Genomic DNA, 18,740 nt, shown 5'->3' on the forward strand with positions numbered 1-18,740 from the left:
CCGAGGAATCCACTACGTCGGAATTGTCCGAGGAACGTTCTCCGTCGGTAAATAGTTTTTCCGATGAACTCTGGTCTCGTGTGTCTGCATTGTAATATCGTCGGAAGTTCGTCTGAATGACGTTTCTCGGTATTCGTCAGAAAGTCGTCGGAAGTTCTGACGAATTTCCGATGAATTTTTTTTTTTCCGACAAAACGATACCGACGGACAGGTTCGTCAGAAATTCGTCGGAATCGGTCTATTCCGACGAATTTCTGACGATTTCGGCCATCAGAATCCCCCTGTTTTCTTGTAGTGTTAGAATAAAATTAGTTATTCATATGATTTTATAATCATTGTATCTTATTATTGAAAAAAAAAATTAAACTTCGATCACAAATGTTTATGTGAGACTTTTATCAGTTTTAGTAATTTATAATCGTTTTGAAAAATTCAAAATAAAACATATACAAAAAAAAACCTAAAATTTTATTATATGATTAATGTAATTGTGTAATTTATTTCAATAATAAATAATTAAACAAAAATGATAAAAATATATAGATTGTTAGCAAATCTTTATTAATTAAATCATTTATTGCCATATATATCTTTTTTTTTTGTCAGCAATAAACAGATTCATATAGACTCTGTAAACTAAACTGGTAGCTCCGTGTCCATATGGACAACAAACGATGGTTGGTTTCTTGCACTGCGTGCCATATATATCTTAATCACATTAGGTAATTCCGTAAGTTTTATTTAAGAAAAAAATATATAATAATTTCAATTTGATAAATGAACGTCCATAATGGACTTACTATATAATACAACATTCCCTAGCAAATTAATTTTGGACTAACAAAATTCTCAATTGATTCTCAAGCCGCTACGTAAGCAAAATTAGCATTCCAATCAATCACGTGACAACTCAGTATATCATTTTTTTTTTAATTAATACAAATTACATGTTATAACTTTTTAAATGTTTCTATTAATATACAGAGGATTTTCCTCTTTTAAAAGTAAATCTAAAAAACATATATTCGTGAACTATATCAGATCAGCTACATTTCAAAATATATTCCTAATAAAGGAAATTGCGTCAAGATAACAGAACCGGATGAGTGAAATTGAAAGGGAATGGCTTATACAAGTAACATGAGATGAGATATTCGTTTATATTCGTTTTCAATATTGTATGTGTAAACAAGATAAGAGTTAAATGTGGCGTAATCATAACTCATCGTGGTCATGATATTATTGAATGACAAGTTAAAATACTATGGTAGAAAGAAATAATTATACAATACTGCATATTAAAAACGCAGCCTATACTATTATTTGCAAAATAATTTTTTTCACTTTCAAATTTTCACATTGAAAGTTAGACTGGTTAATATCGTTTATATTTTTAACGAATAAAATATATAATTAGCCACAAAATAAAAAACAAATTTATTTTTTTATTAGATAAATGATTAAATTCACAATTATAAGAAATATCCAAAAGTTAAAAATATATTTTAAAATAAAAAAGATAATTCATATATATACCGTGTTGTTATCTAAAATTAAATTTAAAAAAAAAACAGAAAATACATAACTAAATAATGAGTGATTTTTAAGATTTATTTCTATATCATGAATATAGTATACAAAAAAAAATTCAAAGTTTATAATACATTAAAATATTCAAATGAAAACATAAATAATAATTTATCACTATATTCTTTTAATTAGTAATACATGTATTAATATATAAGTAGTTATAATAAAAATTAGAATGATTTCAAATGTTAAATTTTCTTAAATGAATATTATATTTATTATAATATAGTTAGATTGGTTAATGTCGTTGATACCTAATGAATTATTAGATTTATTTTTATATAGTTGATTATAAATTAACTATAATAAAAATTATCAAAGAAAGAAAGAATCGTGTACGATAATAATGTTTTATTTGATATTTACCTAATTATGTTTGATATTATCTGATGATGATCATCACTTAGTTCCTTTATAACGAAATAAATTAAAATAATAAGATAAATCTATGTGCATATTTATCGACTAACCGAAAATAGCATTATTATCTCAGTTCCCTTTTAAGAGTTCTTCTATGTTATCATCAACCTTTATTTTATTTTATTTTACTTACTTTGTTTTTATTTTAGTTTTTTTTAAAGTTTTTTTTGTAGTTCCATACATATTGGTAGTTTAAAAAAATAATCTAAAGAAGTAATGAGGGTTTTAAAAAAAGGCTTACCTATTTGCTTTATTTTATTGCATGTTTTATAGGTTACCATTCTCATTGTTTTACAGATTTCAGTTTGCATTTAAGAAGATAAAAATAAAACGGAAAAAATAAGAAGAAAAAGTTGTAGAAATGAAAATAACTAACAACATAAAAATAGTTGATTAGGATGATGATATTTACATATATAAATATCCGTAAAATTATTATGCATGCATGTGGGGACAAAACACCTAGTATGTGCGGATAGTTAGTTATTGATTTTTTTCGTATCCAAACTCTAACATTGAAAGTTATAGCATTTAAAATCAGTGATGGCTTTAATGAATTTTTATATATAATTAAAAACGAATTTATATTAATAATAAATTTTTTTTCAAAAAAATAAGATAATTCTTATATATTATGTCGTTATCTTGAAATAATATTTTCTATTATAAAAGTTTAAAATTAAGATATAAAGCAATTGATAATTAATTATTATTATTTTCATATTATAAAATTTAAAAAATTTATGATATAAAACAATTTATAATTAAATATTAATCGAGTAAAAACATTTCTATAAATATATTTTCTAAAATATATCTAATATGTATATATATCTAATATGTAAGTGTTTTTAAATTTTAACACAATATTAAACATATATATTTTAATGAAATTTTTTGTCATAAATAAATAATTTTATGTTTGATTTAAAAAACGTAAATAATAACTTATCAAGCTTGTTGTGAATTAATAAACATAAACTAATAAGTAATTGTAAGAAGATTATGCCCGACTGCGGTAAACACTTAGTTTTATAACTATAAACGATTCCGCAATTTTAATAGCAAAACGAAATGTGGTTTCCACGGTTTAATGGTTTAATTAGGTTTTCATAACATATAAATTGATATCTTTGTTTTGGTTAGTTTTACAAGAACGCGAGCTGCTTTTGAACATAAGTACATACCAAAGAAATGAGCTGCGTTTGCGTTTCAGAAACATGCACCACAAAATCCTTTTATTTTTTTTGAACATTTCACCACAAAATCTTGATATATAGTTTTTGATATATAGTCACCGAACCGTCGTCTTTCCGAAAGTAAGATTTTCTTATTAAGAATTCAATAAATATTTATAATTTAATTTTTCTTCAACTTTATTATATACTTTTCAACAATGAAATTTAATCAATTTAAATATTTTTATTTAATATTTTTTAAAAATATAAAAAAATATCTTAAACATATAGAAAATGTTCGTGTAACAACTCAAAAATCTAAAACTTGTTACTTTTTGGGAAATAACTTTTAACCAGAGTTCTTTTTCTTCCTCCACCCCCTTCCCTATATAAAGGCCCTGCCACCTTGCTTAACTTCAAAACAAATCACATTTCCTTAAATTCCCTTTTTATATTTTTACACTTAAACTCAATACTTTCAAAAGCTTATTTGTTTCATCTTTGATCACAACCATGATTATGGACAAGTCGAGTAACAGAGCTGAGGAAGTTTCAAAAGATTTGATTCCCGGTTTACCCTCGGAGTTAGCTATGGAGTGTTTGGTCAGAGTTCCGTACCAATTTCAATCCGCCATGAGATCCGTTTGCCGTTCTTGGCGAAGCTTACTCTCCGACTCTTCATTCATCAAAGAGCGGCGGAGATGCGGCAAAGCAGAGCTTCTCCTCTGCCTCGTTCAACCGCTTTCACCGCCAACACTGCCGGTGGTGGAGGAGGAGAAGAGTGAGAAACGCGTTTCCGGCACGCCCCGGTTTGGTTTGAGCGTTTACAACGCTACGATGGCCACGTGGAACCGCGTCGCGCTTCCCCAGCAGCAGATCCCGCTTTTCTGCGAGTGCGTCGCGGTTCAAGACGCAGGGAAGATTCTGCTCATCGGCGGGTGGGATCCGGAGACGCTACAGCCGGTGAAAGACGTTTACGTTCTCGAAGGAAGCGGGAGGAGGTGGAGACGAGGAGCGCCGATGAAGGAATCACGTTCCTTCTTCGCCTGCGCTTCCGTGGGTTCTACAAAAGTGTACGTCGCCGGAGGACACGACGAGCAAAAGAACGCCTTAAGATCAGCTGAGGTGTACGACGTGGAGAAAGACCAGTGGTCAACGATCGCATGGATGGCTGAAGGAAGAGACGAATGTCAAGGTTTAGCCATGGGGACGGGGGTAGGATTCTGCGTTTTAAGCGGTTACGCAACGGAGTCTCAAGGGAGGTTCCGACAGGACGGAGAAGTTTATGATCCGATGACAAAGTCATGGTCAAGAATCGAAAACGCATGGCCGTTTCCGGATACAAGCCCTAGAGGCCGCACCGTTGTAGACACTAGAGGCTCCTCTAGGTTATGTCGTTTCAGTACAGACCGTGAGTTACAGAGCCAGCGTCAATGGGAAAGTAGAGACGGTTCGAGAAAATGGAATCTGGATGTTGAAGTTACACAGCTTCCGACGAGTGGAAGTTCGGTTTACGTCGGAAGCTCTGGAGGTGAGTCGGTGGTAATGATCGGCGGAAGAAGAGAGACTAAAGGATTGTTGATGAAGACGACAACGGAGAAGAATGCCGGAAAGTGGAGTCATGTCAATGACATACCTTTTGGTTTCTCCACACTTCCATTCTCACATGCTTCAATCTATGTCTGAAAGTCTGATATATCAATTAGCAGCATAACCTTTGACTCCTCGTATGAATATATAACTTGGAAGACCATTTCAAAAGCATTTTGAAATGAAATACAACATATACGAGAGGTTATTACCTTTTTTGGATCCTAATGGAGAATATAGAAATCTGGTTGCAGTGTCATTTTCAAGAGACAAATATGTATACCAAAACAAGTTGTTCAGGATACAAGAGCTAACGTGGTTGAGTGGATAGATACGATTCACACCTTAGGAGATTATCATACGTGTTCCCAGATAGAAAGTAATCAGCAGAACATAAATGCCCAGTTTCTTTAGATGGACAAAGCCACCAGCCGATAACTACAAATGCAACTTTGATGCAGGTTTCGACTATAACACAAATGTTGTGAACAAACTCAAATCAATCTCTACGAAAAAGAAAAAAACTTCGAGAGAAATTCAAATGAGGCAAATGCTATAATTTCCCTAGATGGACAAAGCCACCAAATGATAACTACAAATGCAACTTTGATGCAAGTTTCGACTATAAAACAAATAATGTGAACAAAGGCTAATTAATTTCGACGAAATAAGAAAAACTTAGAGAGAAATTCAAATGAGGTAAATTCTTATTTTAGTGTTTGTATATTAATATGTGAACGAATAACTTACAATTCATTAGACTTGTATTTGTCCAGCTTCATAAATCCAATATTCATTTTCCATTTAGAAAAACTTCATTCTTTACTAAAAACGGTGTTTCTAATTTTAACAGATATACCTGACCAAATGTGTTCGTTCCTTTAGAAAATGATCATCCGGCCCAACGAGTGTATCCTTTGGTGCATCAAGACTCAAATCAATCCAGAATCAAAAACAGCAAAAGCCAAAGCAGATTGGATATTGAGAAACGACAGAGGCTTGCCTGTACTCTGGAGTTTGTAGGACTCTGTATAGTTTTATCACCACACTGAAGCAAAGCTCACTGCTAGATGTTATGGAACACATAAGAAACCATGGATTATAACTATATGTTTTGAGGGTGACTCAAATGTTCTGATCGATGTCATCAATAACAGGGTGAAATATCACAATATCAAGAACATATGTAACTATATCTATGTTGGTTCTTTGTCTTTTAACCAATGTTCATTTTTGTATAGCGGGCAAACAATACACCAGCTCATCTCTTAGCTAAACATAATCTATGTTAGTCTAGTGCATCTTCATTGGTGGTTGTCTAGTCTAATGCGTTGTATTATAATTTTGTAAACTCTTTCTAATATACAAAAAATAATTTGCCGTAAAAATAGATTAGCAGCATAAAAATGTGATTACAAGTTTACAACGACCAAATTATGTACTTATGTGTGACATACACGACATAACGCAACAATATTACAACTATTTGGTTTGGGCTTGTTCAAAAGCCCATCATAGCCCCAGAGCTGAACAATAACAAACGCGTTTTTGAATTACTTAAATTTACATTTTTACCCTTTACGTCAAAGAGGTGCAATTATACATAGTAAGTAAACACCAAATTTACAGTTTTAACCTTTATCCTTTGCGTCCTCTACTTCTTCGTTCAAGTCTTCAACAACGAGACCACCAACCACATTTTACGTTATCAGGGTTTCGAAAGTTCGGGTTTTTTTTCTCGAAAAAAGGAAGACCCAGAAATCTAACTTTCGGTATGCCTGCCTCGAAGAAGGTTCGTTCGTGAAAAAAATCTCCTCTTACTCTAACTATATACTTGTTTGAAATTTTCGAGATGTTTGTATCAGGTTTCCGACAGGAACCCCATAGGACAAGTGTTCAACAAGTTGTTGGAGAATATTGGAGAATCAGAGGAGTTTTCCTTGCCGGATTGGTTGAACGAAGGGAAACCAACTCCTTACACCTACATCAAGCGCAGTATCCTTTTAACTAATCTTATAAAATATGAAATTTTTGTTGGAGATTTCACGTGTTATCGCCTTAGATAGTTATGAAGATATATACGTGTCGGAGAAAACAAAAAAAAAGGCTGAGGACGATGGAATATTCTGTTCTTGTGCCTTGTCCCATGGCTCTTCTTCAGTTGTGTGTGGGAGTGATTGTGATTGTGGGTATGCATCAGTTTATACAACTTACTTTATTGAACTATCTAAAGAGCATTTACAACCATGATTAAGTACATTCAACTTGGAAAAAATCAATCTTTGTGTAGGTTGTTAAACGCAAGCTGTTCATCCGATTGCTATTGTGGGAATGAGTGTAACAATAAGCCTTTCCAACAACGGCGTGTGAAGAAGTTAAAGATAATTCAAGTAAATGAATTAATAGTTTTTTGATATGAACCTTTGTTCACTTAAGAAATTACAAAGATCTAGGATAAGCTTTTTCTTAACCCTAAGTTCTCTTTGAAGATAACTGTTAGAAGTTCGTTTCCTATTAATCAATTTAGAAACCATCCTGTACAACTCAATCAAAACCCTAATGCAAAAAAAAGAAGGTTGAACTATCTAACATAGAATATAATTTATGAAAACATAATTAATAAAATGAAACACTAATATCATTGAATAAAATACCCTAACTTTGTTATGTATCAGTTTCCTAAGATTAGTTAGGCTTTGATTTTTGGTTGTTGGTTTTTATATTATTTGTTTCCTGTAGACAAAAAAATGTGGATCAGGGATTGTAGCAGATGAATACATCCAAGAAGGAGAGTTTATCACTGAATATGTAGGAGAAGGTGATGATGTGATACTGTTTGATGTTTTGCCTCTCTGCTGAATATATTACAACCTGTTTGCTAAAATTGTGTTTTTTTTTTCTCAAATCTTTACCTCAATGTAGTCATAGATGATGCGACTTGTGCACAAAGGCTATGGGAGATGAAAGGCCGTGGAGAAACAAATTTCTATCTGTGTGAGATAAACAGAAATATGGTGATTGATGCCACTAAAAAGGGAAATAAATCGAGATATATCAATCATAGTTGCAACCCTAATACGCAGATGCAGACATGGTTTGTTTCTTGTCACCTTTATTGCTTATGCTTTTGTTCGACCAAAGTTATCATTTGGTCATGTTTTGCTTGCTATCAGGATAATTGAGGGTGAGACAAGAATCGGCATTTTTGCCATCTCTGACATAAATAAGGGAGAGCATATCACTTATGACTATCAGTAAGATGATTTTCTCTCATCCTAGTTTGCATTAAAAACACATATCTGAGTTTATGTTCATCCCCATGTTTTCATAGCTTATGCTTTCTCTAGTATCATTTCTAGTAAAGTAAGAATTTCATAGTTTTCCAAGTTTATATAATCTGTTGAGTTGTGACACTAATTAATGAAATAGAATCAGTTTTGTGCAGTAAAGGACAACATTTGACTTATAACTGTCAGTAAGATAATTACTCACATCCCTTACTAACACATATCTGAGTGTATGATCATCCCCATGTTTCATAGCTTATGCTTTCTCTGGTATCATTTCGAGTAAGTCCAAAATCTGTTGAGTGGTGACACTAATGAAATAGAGCAGGTTTGTTCCGTTTGGTGAAGATCAAGACTGCCATTGTGGAGCAATAGGTTGCAGAAAGAAGCTTGGGGTGAAACCAAACAAACCTAAATTAGTCCCGGATGAAGAAACTCGTAACATCGTGGTATCTGAATTGGCTCAGCAGACACTGCCCCCGGTATTTTGAATATTTATCTGAAAAGAAGATTCAAATATAGATCTTCTCTTTGCCATGGCATAGTTTCACATTCACTAAGATTTTGTGTGTTATGAGTTGTAGAGACTTATTTGTTTTTTCCACTTTTGGTTAGGTTCATCATAATGGAGATATACATGAAGGTAAGTATGGATTCTTTTTTCTACTCTATTTGCGAGAGAAGCTTAGCTTAGTGTGTTTTGGTTTGTAAGAAAATCAATTTGGATTCCATCGTCTCTCCAGGAACATTAATTAACAATCTTAGTGAAGAGCAATCATGTCCTCGTACTTGTATTGGTGTAGTGATCAGGTTATCTCGCCCCACGAGCGATAGGTATGTATAAACTTTTGGCTCCTTGGATTAGTTTTCTGGCTCATGTCATAATACTCTTCTCTAACGTATATTAGAGATTTTCAGGTGTTTTGGCATCATTAGACGTTTTCATGAGGTTACAAGAAAGCACTCGGTATTATTTGTTCTCACCTTCTAACTTGGGAATATCACTCTTGCTATAAGACCTGTGTTAACATGTTCTAACTTAGGTGATGTTTGAGGATGGTGTTACTGAGTTTATCGACCTGTCGAAAGAAGACTGGGAGATTTTATCTGACTGATTTTGCTTTTCAGGTGATTTAAAACTCTTTGGTTGATTTCACTTTATTATTGAAGCATAGAGTTATTAAGTAATCATTGCAGCTTTGTTTCTGCAGATTTCTTTGGAAAGAAACGTTGAGAAAGCTGAACAAATCTGTCTTGGTAAACTGACGCAACATCTGTCTTTCAGTTTGGTTTGAGGATTGGTGCAGTGAGTTTGTTGTTGTACCATGATATAATGTTTGTAAGGTATCTACCTGGAACCATATTTGTAATTCTTCTCATTTCTTTTTTCGTGAGCATCTCAAGATGACGATGAACTTGTGGCTTGTACTGTTGCTGTTTCAAAAGACTACTCTACTTTCTTGAAAATTTTCTCAAGGAACTCATAGGAGGGCTTGTGCTTTTTGATATAATGACCTTGAATGGTTTCTTTTATTATATGTACTAATATCTGGACATACTCGTTCTCAAAGTTAGATGATAGCACACAAAAGTGTGGGGACTCTTGTTATTAATTTACCATTTTTGTCGGTTGAAACCAGTGTTTTTAAAACCGGACCGGTTATCAAACCGGAAATTTTTTGGGTCATGGGTCATTGTGGTTCGACCGGGTCTGAACCGGATTCGATTGGGTTTACTTAGATTAAACTAAATTTAATGATATTTTATAAATAATATGCATATTTTTTTTTAAAAAATAGATTATATCAAATAAAATGTTTAAATAGGCATAATGTGTAGAAAAACTTAAAAATTAAAATTAAAATCTAAAATCAATATGAAAAGCACATTTAAACTTTATTCGCAGATGTTATCACTACTCTACATCTTCTTCACCTTTAAAAAAAATTATATACACATTAGGTAAAAGTTATATTTTGAAATACAAATTTCAGAAACGAAAATGTTTTAATTATTTAAAGTCTTCAAAACAAGTGATATGAAATAATTTTTTTTTTTAAAGTGAGAAGTAGACAAAAACAATATCTTGACGTGAATGTTAAACTTTGTGAATCTTGTAATTTATGAGTTTTAGAGAAGACAAAAGAAAAAGACTAGAGACGATACTTTATTAATCTTTGATAAATCTTATTTTTTACTTAAAAAAGAAGAAAATTAATTGTTTCATTAACAAAATTTTGGCTTATATACAAACCGGGGTTTGACCGGTTCATTGGGTCGCCGGTTCCCGGGTTTTTGACGGTTCGATAGGGATTTTTAAGTGGTTTGATTTTAGTTGGGTTTTAGCATTAACCCAACCCAGATTATTTTTGGTTCATGGTTCATGGTTCAATCCGGTCCGACTGCCGGTTCGGTCCGGGTTTTAAAACACTGGTTGAAACCCACGCGCCGGTTACTGTTAACGAATTGACGACTCGCGTGGTAGTGGTGAAGTGAGTATACGGTTCTGATTCATCAACTCAAAGCAGGAGGGGATGGGGAAAGATGGCGACACAACTACTTTGTACTCCCTCCTGAGTTAATATTTAAATTGATTAAATACTATTGATTAATAGATATTGAAAACTGTATAATAAAAATAAATAATTAATTTAGTTATGATATTTATTGTATTTTTAATAAACGTGAATATTCCAGAAAAAATCTTTTTGAAAACGAAATGATTAGTTGGTTAATAAGAAAAAACCTAAACTAGAGTATTCACTAATTTTGTAAACACCCATGATCATTAAGGGATTTAACTAAAAATTTATTAATGTTAATAAACAAATATGTATATGAGTTCTAAAACACATTTATTAACAACTAGAAAAAAACTTACAATAAATCTTAATATGCTATAATCAAAACCGTTACACAAATATTTTCATAAAAACAGTTCAACATATATTGTATAAGGCTTTTAGTGATAAAAATCATCAACTGTTTTTGAATCGTATTAAGTTGATTTATCTTTAATTATCAAATATTTTAACTAAGTTATCGTAATAAGTTAACTAAGAACACTTTAACTTAGACAAAATAACTGTACACTGACAGTGGGACAGTAGTAGCCTAAGTACATAAATAATGGGACTGTAAATCCAACTAAGAAAGATAATATGGATTCCAAGTAAAGAAGTTCGATTCACAACTGTTGTGAAATTATACGAAAAGAAGATCGGGTTTGCGGGAACTAGTAAATTTTTTTTTCTAGAGAATGAGTTAGATTATTGAACATGTGAAGGCATCCTTACACATGATTTCTCAAGATTCCTCACCAAGCATGACACTTAATGACAATTTTTATATTTGGCTGTCAAATATTACCATCAAATGGCCTAACTCATTCTCTAAAATACTGTTCTTAACTGGTTCCTGCAGATTATATTCCCATAGCGATTGTTAATCGAACATGTTTTACTTGGAACCCGCATAATCCCCGATAAAATAATTTTCTTTAGTTGGCTTTGTAATTACGTTATTTCTTTATTTAGGTTACCATCGTCCCACTAACAGTTTACAATCATTTTGTCTAAATTTGCCAATAAAGTTATTTACAAGTAAACATCAGTTTCATTACCTTAAGGATCCAAGGTTAAGAAGATGGCGAATATCGATTCAAATGATAGATAGTTGAGCAGGTTTAAGAAACTTGAGGAAGTTGAGCTTCTTTCTATGGTTCAAGTTCTGTGTTTCTAGCCAAAGAAACCTGGCAAACTTGTTACAAAACGGAAGAAACCATAATATTACACAAACTAGTGAAGAACAATACAAGTAAACAACAAAACATTTGCCTCCACTTTCAGTAATCGTCTCCTTTGGAAATAACCTCTTTGCAAGTTGGCCGCAGCAAGATAGTATGCTCAAACTGAGAAATATAGCTTCCTTTCACATCGCACAATGGAGGGCATGGCTATAAAACAACCCAAAGAAACCAAAATTCCATGAAAATCTTCATCAACATAGTAACTCAGAGGATATAGTCAGTTACCAAGTGTTACCTCAATGATGCCAGAATCACACAGATTCTTTAAAGCCATTAAGTATTTAGTTTCACCAAGACGGTCCAAATAGCGTCTGCAGAAGGCTAGAGTGGAGAAGTTCTTGTTAATGGTTGCAAGGAGTTGTTTAGCTCTTGGTAACCTCAGAGGGACATGACCCACATCGAAGTTTTTCATGTAATGGCTACATTCTAAGTCATCTCTCACATATCCTTTCCCTGCAGAAACGAGAAACAGTCTTAGCTAAATTTGATTCTGCAACCACTCAGTCCAGTGCCATTTCTTACCGGTTGATCCAAAAGTTTCAATGGCATATAGTTCACCCTCTTCCATCTTTGTCTGCTCACCTCCTTTGACATTAGGAACATATTTGTCAGCATGTATCTGATAGCGCCCAATGCTGTGCCCATTCAGGTTTCTGAGACTTTTCACTGACATGGCAAAAGAGACAACACTGAATTACACCTTTTTCTAATAACCTAAACATAGACTACCAAAAGAGTTACCACTGAAGTATTTTGCACAAAATTTTACCTTGGTAGACTTTTCCATTGATCTCTACCTCATAAGACTCCATGACCTCCTGAATTGCAGCACCAACATCACAAAGACGGACATCAACTCCAGCTTCCTGACACAAAAAAAAATTAACAGTTATCTTGTTTACTTGCCACAAACCAAAAGCATGTATTGAATAACTTCATTTGATTGTTGGCTCAGTGAGCTTAAATGACCTTTGGAAGCTCAAAATTCATTTGGACTTAACATACAAAGATCAAATGGAAGAACTTAACATGGTTGTTGAAACAAACATCAAAAAAGAACCACAAGATTGCAGAGACACTAATTATTAGCAACAGAGAAAGATATGAGCACCTTGATACCGGTGTATGTTGCTTCACGGGAGGCTGCTAAAAGAGGATCATACATAGGATTGAATGCAACTGTAAAAGCAGAATCAACAATGTACCCTGCCAAAACAAACATAGGTTAATGTTTTTAATGCGACATTTATATTAACAGAGATATACAAAAAAAAAAGAGCTTTGTTGTTTTTTTAGCATACCATCAATATGTGTTCCAAAATCTAGCTTCATCACATCATCATACTGAAGAACAGTCTTGTCTCCAGAGTTTGGTGTCCAATGAGCAGCAACGCTGAAGGTTCAAGTAAATTTGAGACACATTGATAGAGCGAAAGGATCAAAGAAATGAAGAGAGGATTAAAAAAAAGTAGGACTGACTTATTAAGAGAACATCCTGTAGGGAAGGCGATACCAGCTTGAAGACCATTCTCTGATATCAACTTACGAACAGTGTTCTCTAAGGTCTCACAGATATCAATCATCAACATTCCAGGCTTCATTATGCTTCTCATATACTTCCTAACTTGACGATGAACCTCTGCTGCTTGGCGCAGAGAGTTGTATATAGGCTTTTGTAGCCGCTCCATCTCTCTCTTCTCTTCAGATGTTGTTCTCCACAGATTACTACACATTACGAAACATAGAATCTAGTCTAGACAAACATTTTTACAGTCGATTTTTGGACAAAGAGCAAAAGGTATGCGAAACTCACTCGTCCTTGTACTCTTGGATTTCACCTTCAGGGAATTCTCCAGAAGGGAAGAGATCAATAACAGGAATTGAAGGTGGATCAGTCTGTTGAAGAGAACTCTTCTTCTTCTTCTTCCTATAACAGTCATCAGCTTTTGGAGTTACTTAAGATCGTTAAAGCAAGCATTGAAAGATAATAGACAAACAAAAACAATGACTTCTCAGTTCTCACTTGTTTTTACTTTTCTTCTTCTTTTTCTTCGTTGAAGACTCAGCTAAAAAGTAAAAGAAAACAACAAACTAATCAAACCATGAAACAAAGACACTAGAGAAACTCAAGAACCAAACTCACTTAAAACTACAAGATCAATCATAAACAAGCAATGATTTACCTTTGCTTCCCTCTTCTTCTTGGTTATTCTCCTTTTCATCTTCATCAAGATCAAGATTCTCAGAAAGGTCTGAAGCTAATAGAGCCTCTTTTCCATTAGAGGACTCTACTCCACCACTCTCCTCCATAGAAGCTTCCACATCAAGCTTTTCAATCTCCATATCAGCTAGTTCTAACAAGGACCTATAAGAGAACTCGTACAACTTTAAATGAGAATCGTAGAGATAAATGTAATAAGTCTTCTCTTTGGTTTTGAATAAAAGTCAAAACTATTTATTTACCATTCGTATTCAAGTTGTGTTTCGCTTCCGTAATATGATTATTTAGTCAAGAAAATTGTAAATTTCCCCAACATGACTTTGGTATCTAAACTTAATAACTCGACGCTCTTTATTAGGCCCATTAGTTAGAGGCCCATTAACATTAATCAGGCGTTATCAATTAATTTAAGTTCCCATTAATTAATTGATGAACCTGTCGTTCAGACAAGAAGTGCTCTGTCATCATTACTCAACGGCTACTTCTCTAATTGTCTCTTTCCTTCTTCCTCCTCTGTTCTAGTTTTCGAAGATAGTCAATTACGGTTTGGTTAATATCTCGTCGATTGCAATGGAAGCGAGAACCGGCCGGTATGTTCAAGAGCATCCATCGACGCCGGCGCCGGTTCCTCCGCCTTCAACGCGGCGGCCAAGGGTGAGAGAAGTCAGCTCGAGATTCATGTCTCCGGTTTCTTCTTCTTCCTCCTCCGGCGGAGATCTCCATTCGAATTCTCCGAGGCATCTTAACCACAATCACCAACAGCACCAGAAGTCTAGACGGCAGTTGAAATTATCAGACGGAGGTGAGAACCGATCTTCCGAGACTGCGCGTAGCCTACACTCGCCTTTTCCTCTTCAACAAAAACGATCAAAGCCGTTGAAAGAGAACCGTCTCGACACTCCGACGACGGTGCTACCTCCTCCGTCCAGATCTCGATTGAACCAACAGCGTTTGCTTACCTCCTCAGCGGCGGCTAGGCTTCTCCGGTTATCTGTCTCCACGGACGGTGAAGAAGACTACGACAGAGAGAAATCCAACGGCTCAGATCACGCAAAGCTCTTCAACACTCCCGCCTCCTCACCTCTTCGCCGATCCCTGAGTTCATCTTGCCACGACGTTAGAGCTTCACTGTTGATTAAAGGTTCGTCATTGCCTCCCGTGGCACCTAACTCGAAGAGTCAAGCCGATACGAAGAGACAGAAGAAAGCTTTAGGACAACAAGTGGATACACACTGTCTGAAACTGCTTCAGAACCGCTACTTGCAATGGAGATTCGCAAATGCAAGTGCTCGGGTCAAAACACAAGCTCAGAAAGCTCAAGCCGAGGTCAGTTGTGTTTGGTAGATAGTTCTGCATGAATTTGACATAAACATCAGTGTAATAAGTAACTGTGGTTTATGTCAGATTCTACATAATGGTGGTGATCTTAAGGATTATGTCAGAACTAGCAGAAGTATTTATCTTTAATGGTGAATTAACTTTCTTGCAGAGGATGTTTTACTCGCTCGGTTTGAAAATGTCAGAGCTCTCCGACTCTGTGCAGAAGAAACGCTTAGAATTGCAAAGACTATTAAGAGCAAAAGTTGTGAAGGAGATTGTGGAGTCTCAAGTAAGTCAGATTGAAGACAGTACTTTTTACATCAACAAATGTTTGGTTGGTGACTAAACTGTTTTAACTCTATGCAGATTCCTTATTTAGAACAATGGGAAACTCTTCTTGAAGAAGAATACTTAACTTCAGTATCAGAAACATCCGAAGCTTTATTGAATGCTTCGTTGAGGCTCCCTCTTGATGCTGATATCAAAGTATGTATTGTGGTTTTCGATTAACTAGGAAGAACTTGTCCTCCCACTAAATACTTGAATATTTGATTATCAAAACCAGGTTGAGACTAAAGAGTTAGCTGAAACACTTGATGTTGCCTCAAAGTCAATGGAAGGCATTGTGCAAAACATTAGAAACTTTCTGCCTAAGGTACTTATCATTGTGTTTCACACAAGACATGAACATGAGAACATGAACAAATGTTGAAACTGAAACAACTTCCTTGATGCACTTTGCAGACACAAGAGATGGAGCCGTTGATGTCCGAACTAGCTAGAGTAAGCAGCAATGCAAAAGCATCAGCAGAAGACTGTGGAGTTGGATTGCTTAAGACACATTCATCACATGTAGGAACCTGTAACATAGATTTTGACATAACCCTTTGTTTCTTTTCAATTTCTGAAGGCTGAAGTGTTTTCTTCTTCTTCTGCAGATTGAAGAATGCTATCTTAGAAGTCAGCTTATTCAGCAGAAGTGTGAACTCCAAGGGAGCAAATATTTTGTTTGATGATCTCTACCCAGAATGGGGTTACCTTTACCATACGGTCAAGCACTGCAACATACACACACAAGCATTGAAGCTCAAGTATTCTTGCGGGAAATAATAAAATTTCGACCAGTTACTTACATTTAGTAAATATATTTTCTTCTTTCAGACTGTTAGTATAGTCTCTTGGGGCAGAAATGATCCTAGAAATGAGTTAACCAAGCTAAACCGGATCCAAATTACATAAATTTTGTAGTAAACCAGTATCGCAAGGAGCCCACACCCGGCCCATTAACGAAAACAAGGCTTTAAAACGAACGGATCTGATTTAATCACATATCCATCAGGATTGAGTCGGCGGAGGCGGAGCCATAAAAGTAAAACCTCCGGCGAGATTTCGATTAACGAGAGAGAAAAAATAAACCCGAATTTTTGAAGCGATCGAAAGAGAAAAGGGGCAATCATGGGGATGAAGTTTTTGAACAAGAAGGGATGGCATACGGGGAGTCTCCGTAACATCGAGAACGTGTGGAAGGCCGAGCAGAAACAAGAGGCCGAGCAGAAAAAGCTCGAGGAGCTTCGTCTCCAGATCGTCCAGGAGAAGGAGCGTTCTTAGTTTCGATCTCTTCAGGAACAAGCCGGTCTCGTCCCGTAAGTTTTCCTCATCTTCTCTCGTTCCCAATTGATTTTAACTGTATCTAATTTCAAAATTAGGGTTAGGATTTAGAGATTGTATCTTATGACTTGGCTGTCGATTCGTCTAGTGAATGTGCTAGAATTGGTATTCTGAAAATCGGATCTTTTGGTACCTTCGTGATAAAGTTGCTTTTCTTCTCTACGTGGTATATGAACTTTAGGGTTAGAGTTTGGAGCTCGTTTCTTATGATTTGGGGTAAATATTAGTGTAGAATCTATAATATGCGGTGATTTGGAGTTGTTGGTCGTTCTAAAGATCGTATTTTTAATCATGTTGCAGGAGGCAAGAGAGATTGGAGTTTCTGTATGATTCAGGATTAGCTGTAGGGAAAGGGAGTGCGAGTGGTTCAGGTGTGTCGTTTCAGAAAGAAGAGCAGCCTTTAGCGAATGCTGCTGATGCTGGTAATGGTGCTAGTGAGAAGCCAGATCCTTCGGCTCCTGGTGCGTTGTTCGAGGATAAGACGCCCTCTGCTAATGACTCTTGGAGGAAGCTTCACTCTGACCCTTTGCTTCTCATCAGGCAGCGCGAGCAAGAAGCTCTCGCTAGAATCAAGAATAACCCTGTGAAGATGGCTCTTATTCGAAAATCTGTAAGTTTGTTTTCCCCCTCTATTATTCATGTACATAAAGGGTATTGCTATTGAATATTGTTTGTGTGTTTTGCCTTTACTGACCTGTTGGAGAATTTTCTTATTTATAGGTGGAAGAAAAGGGAAAGGGCAAAGATGGAGACAAAAAAGAGCACAAGAAAAGGCATAAACATAAAAGTGGAAAGCAGCATCGTAAGGAAACTTCAACCAGACATCATTCTGATTCTGAGGAAGATTCTAGTGAAGAGAACGGAAGAAAGTCCCATCATCACAGATCATCAGTGGATCATGATGAACATTATGAGAGACGAAAGTCAGATTTAGACAAAGAGTCAAAAAGTTATAGTAAGCACTATGAGAGACAAAGGCCAGATTTAGAGGATGATTCCAAAAGAAGGGACAGACGTTATCAGCACTATGAGAGACGAAGGACAGACTTAGAGGATGAGTCCAAAAGAAGAGAATGTCACGATAAGCACTATGAGAGACGGAGGTCAGATGTGGATGATGAATCAAAGAGGAGCGAAAATCGACCAAGTGAGAAGTACCGGTCTCAAGAGGATAGAAAAAGGAAAACAGAGGATTTAGACAATGGGAAGCACCCCTCGAAGGAGAATGGATACCAGAATAGAAGGCGGAATGGTGGTGGTTCTAAACTATCGGAGGAGGAGAGAGCTGCTAGGTTTAAGCTAATGCAAATGGACGCAGAGGTGCATGAGGAGCAACGATGGAGAAGATTGAAGAAAGCTGATGAAACAGATGCAGTGGAAGCTAGCAAGAACAAAATCTCTACTGGGAAAAGCTTTTTGGACGAGGCTAATAAAAGTGTGTATGAAGTTGAGAAAGGTGGAAGCTCGACTATTGAAGAAAGTGTGCGTCGCAGAAGCTATTATTCACAGCGTGGAAATGAAGCTGAAGGCAATGCTTTTCGCCGCTAATGATGTGTTCCAACACAACAAGGTTTTGCGTCTTTGAAATGTAACAAAATTGGTAGTAAAAAAAGAAAAAAAAGTTTGTCTTGATTACTGGAACGAAAAGCTTTTGATCT

General features: G+C 35.2%; 4 protein-coding genes and 1 pseudogene across 4 annotated transcripts; 4 read left to right on the plus strand and 1 right to left on the minus strand.

The window, feature by feature from the left end:
• The first annotated feature begins 3,621 nt into the window (after positions 1 to 3,621).
• On the plus strand, positions 3,622 to 5,037 carry LOC106329236 (F-box/kelch-repeat protein At2g44130-like). The gene has a single exon (XM_013767861.1). The coding sequence runs from the start codon at positions 3,702 to 3,704 to the stop codon at positions 4,872 to 4,874; it is 1,173 nt and encodes a 390-aa protein (XP_013623315.1). The 5' UTR covers positions 3,622 to 3,701; the 3' UTR covers positions 4,875 to 5,037.
• A 1,447-nt stretch (positions 5,038 to 6,484) lies between these two features.
• Positions 6,485 to 9,180, plus strand: LOC106334050 (histone-lysine N-methyltransferase ASHH3-like). Its single transcript, XM_013772411.1, has 12 exons — positions 6,485 to 6,570; positions 6,644 to 6,773; positions 6,853 to 6,967; positions 7,069 to 7,168; positions 7,518 to 7,596; positions 7,701 to 7,872; positions 7,952 to 8,032; positions 8,394 to 8,547; positions 8,681 to 8,708; positions 8,809 to 8,899; positions 8,984 to 9,032; positions 9,109 to 9,180. Exons 1-12 carry the CDS (start codon positions 6,553 to 6,555, stop codon positions 9,178 to 9,180), a joined length of 1,089 nt encoding a protein of 362 aa, XP_013627865.1. The 5' UTR covers positions 6,485 to 6,552.
• Positions 9,181 to 11,740: 2,560 nt separating this feature from the next.
• Positions 11,741 to 14,283, minus strand: LOC106332409 (methionine aminopeptidase 2A). The gene is made up of 10 exons (XM_013770870.1): positions 14,057 to 14,283; positions 13,897 to 13,939; positions 13,687 to 13,800; positions 13,353 to 13,598; positions 13,175 to 13,266; positions 12,985 to 13,079; positions 12,643 to 12,739; positions 12,396 to 12,539; positions 12,109 to 12,326; positions 11,741 to 12,020 (listed from the first exon to the last, which is right to left on the minus strand). The coding sequence occupies exons 1-10, from the start codon at positions 14,214 to 14,216 to the stop codon at positions 11,910 to 11,912; spliced, it is 1,320 nt and encodes a 439-aa protein (XP_013626324.1). The 5' UTR covers positions 14,217 to 14,283; the 3' UTR covers positions 11,741 to 11,909.
• Positions 14,284 to 14,589: 306 nt separating this feature from the next.
• Positions 14,590 to 16,555, plus strand: LOC106333246 (protein ENDOSPERM DEFECTIVE 1-like). The gene is made up of 6 exons (XM_013771713.1): positions 14,590 to 15,420; positions 15,584 to 15,703; positions 15,781 to 15,900; positions 15,980 to 16,069; positions 16,159 to 16,266; positions 16,353 to 16,555. Exons 1-6 carry the CDS (start codon positions 14,665 to 14,667, stop codon positions 16,425 to 16,427), a joined length of 1,269 nt encoding a protein of 422 aa, XP_013627167.1. The 5' UTR covers positions 14,590 to 14,664; the 3' UTR covers positions 16,428 to 16,555.
• A 203-nt stretch (positions 16,556 to 16,758) lies between these two features.
• Positions 16,759 to 18,740, plus strand: LOC106328693 (annotated as a pseudogene).

Source organism: Brassica oleracea, chromosome C3, assembly GCF_000695525.1.
Source record: "Brassica oleracea var. oleracea cultivar TO1000 chromosome C3, BOL, whole genome shotgun sequence".
Lineage (NCBI taxonomy): Eukaryota > Viridiplantae > Streptophyta > Magnoliopsida > Brassicales > Brassicaceae > Brassica > Brassica oleracea.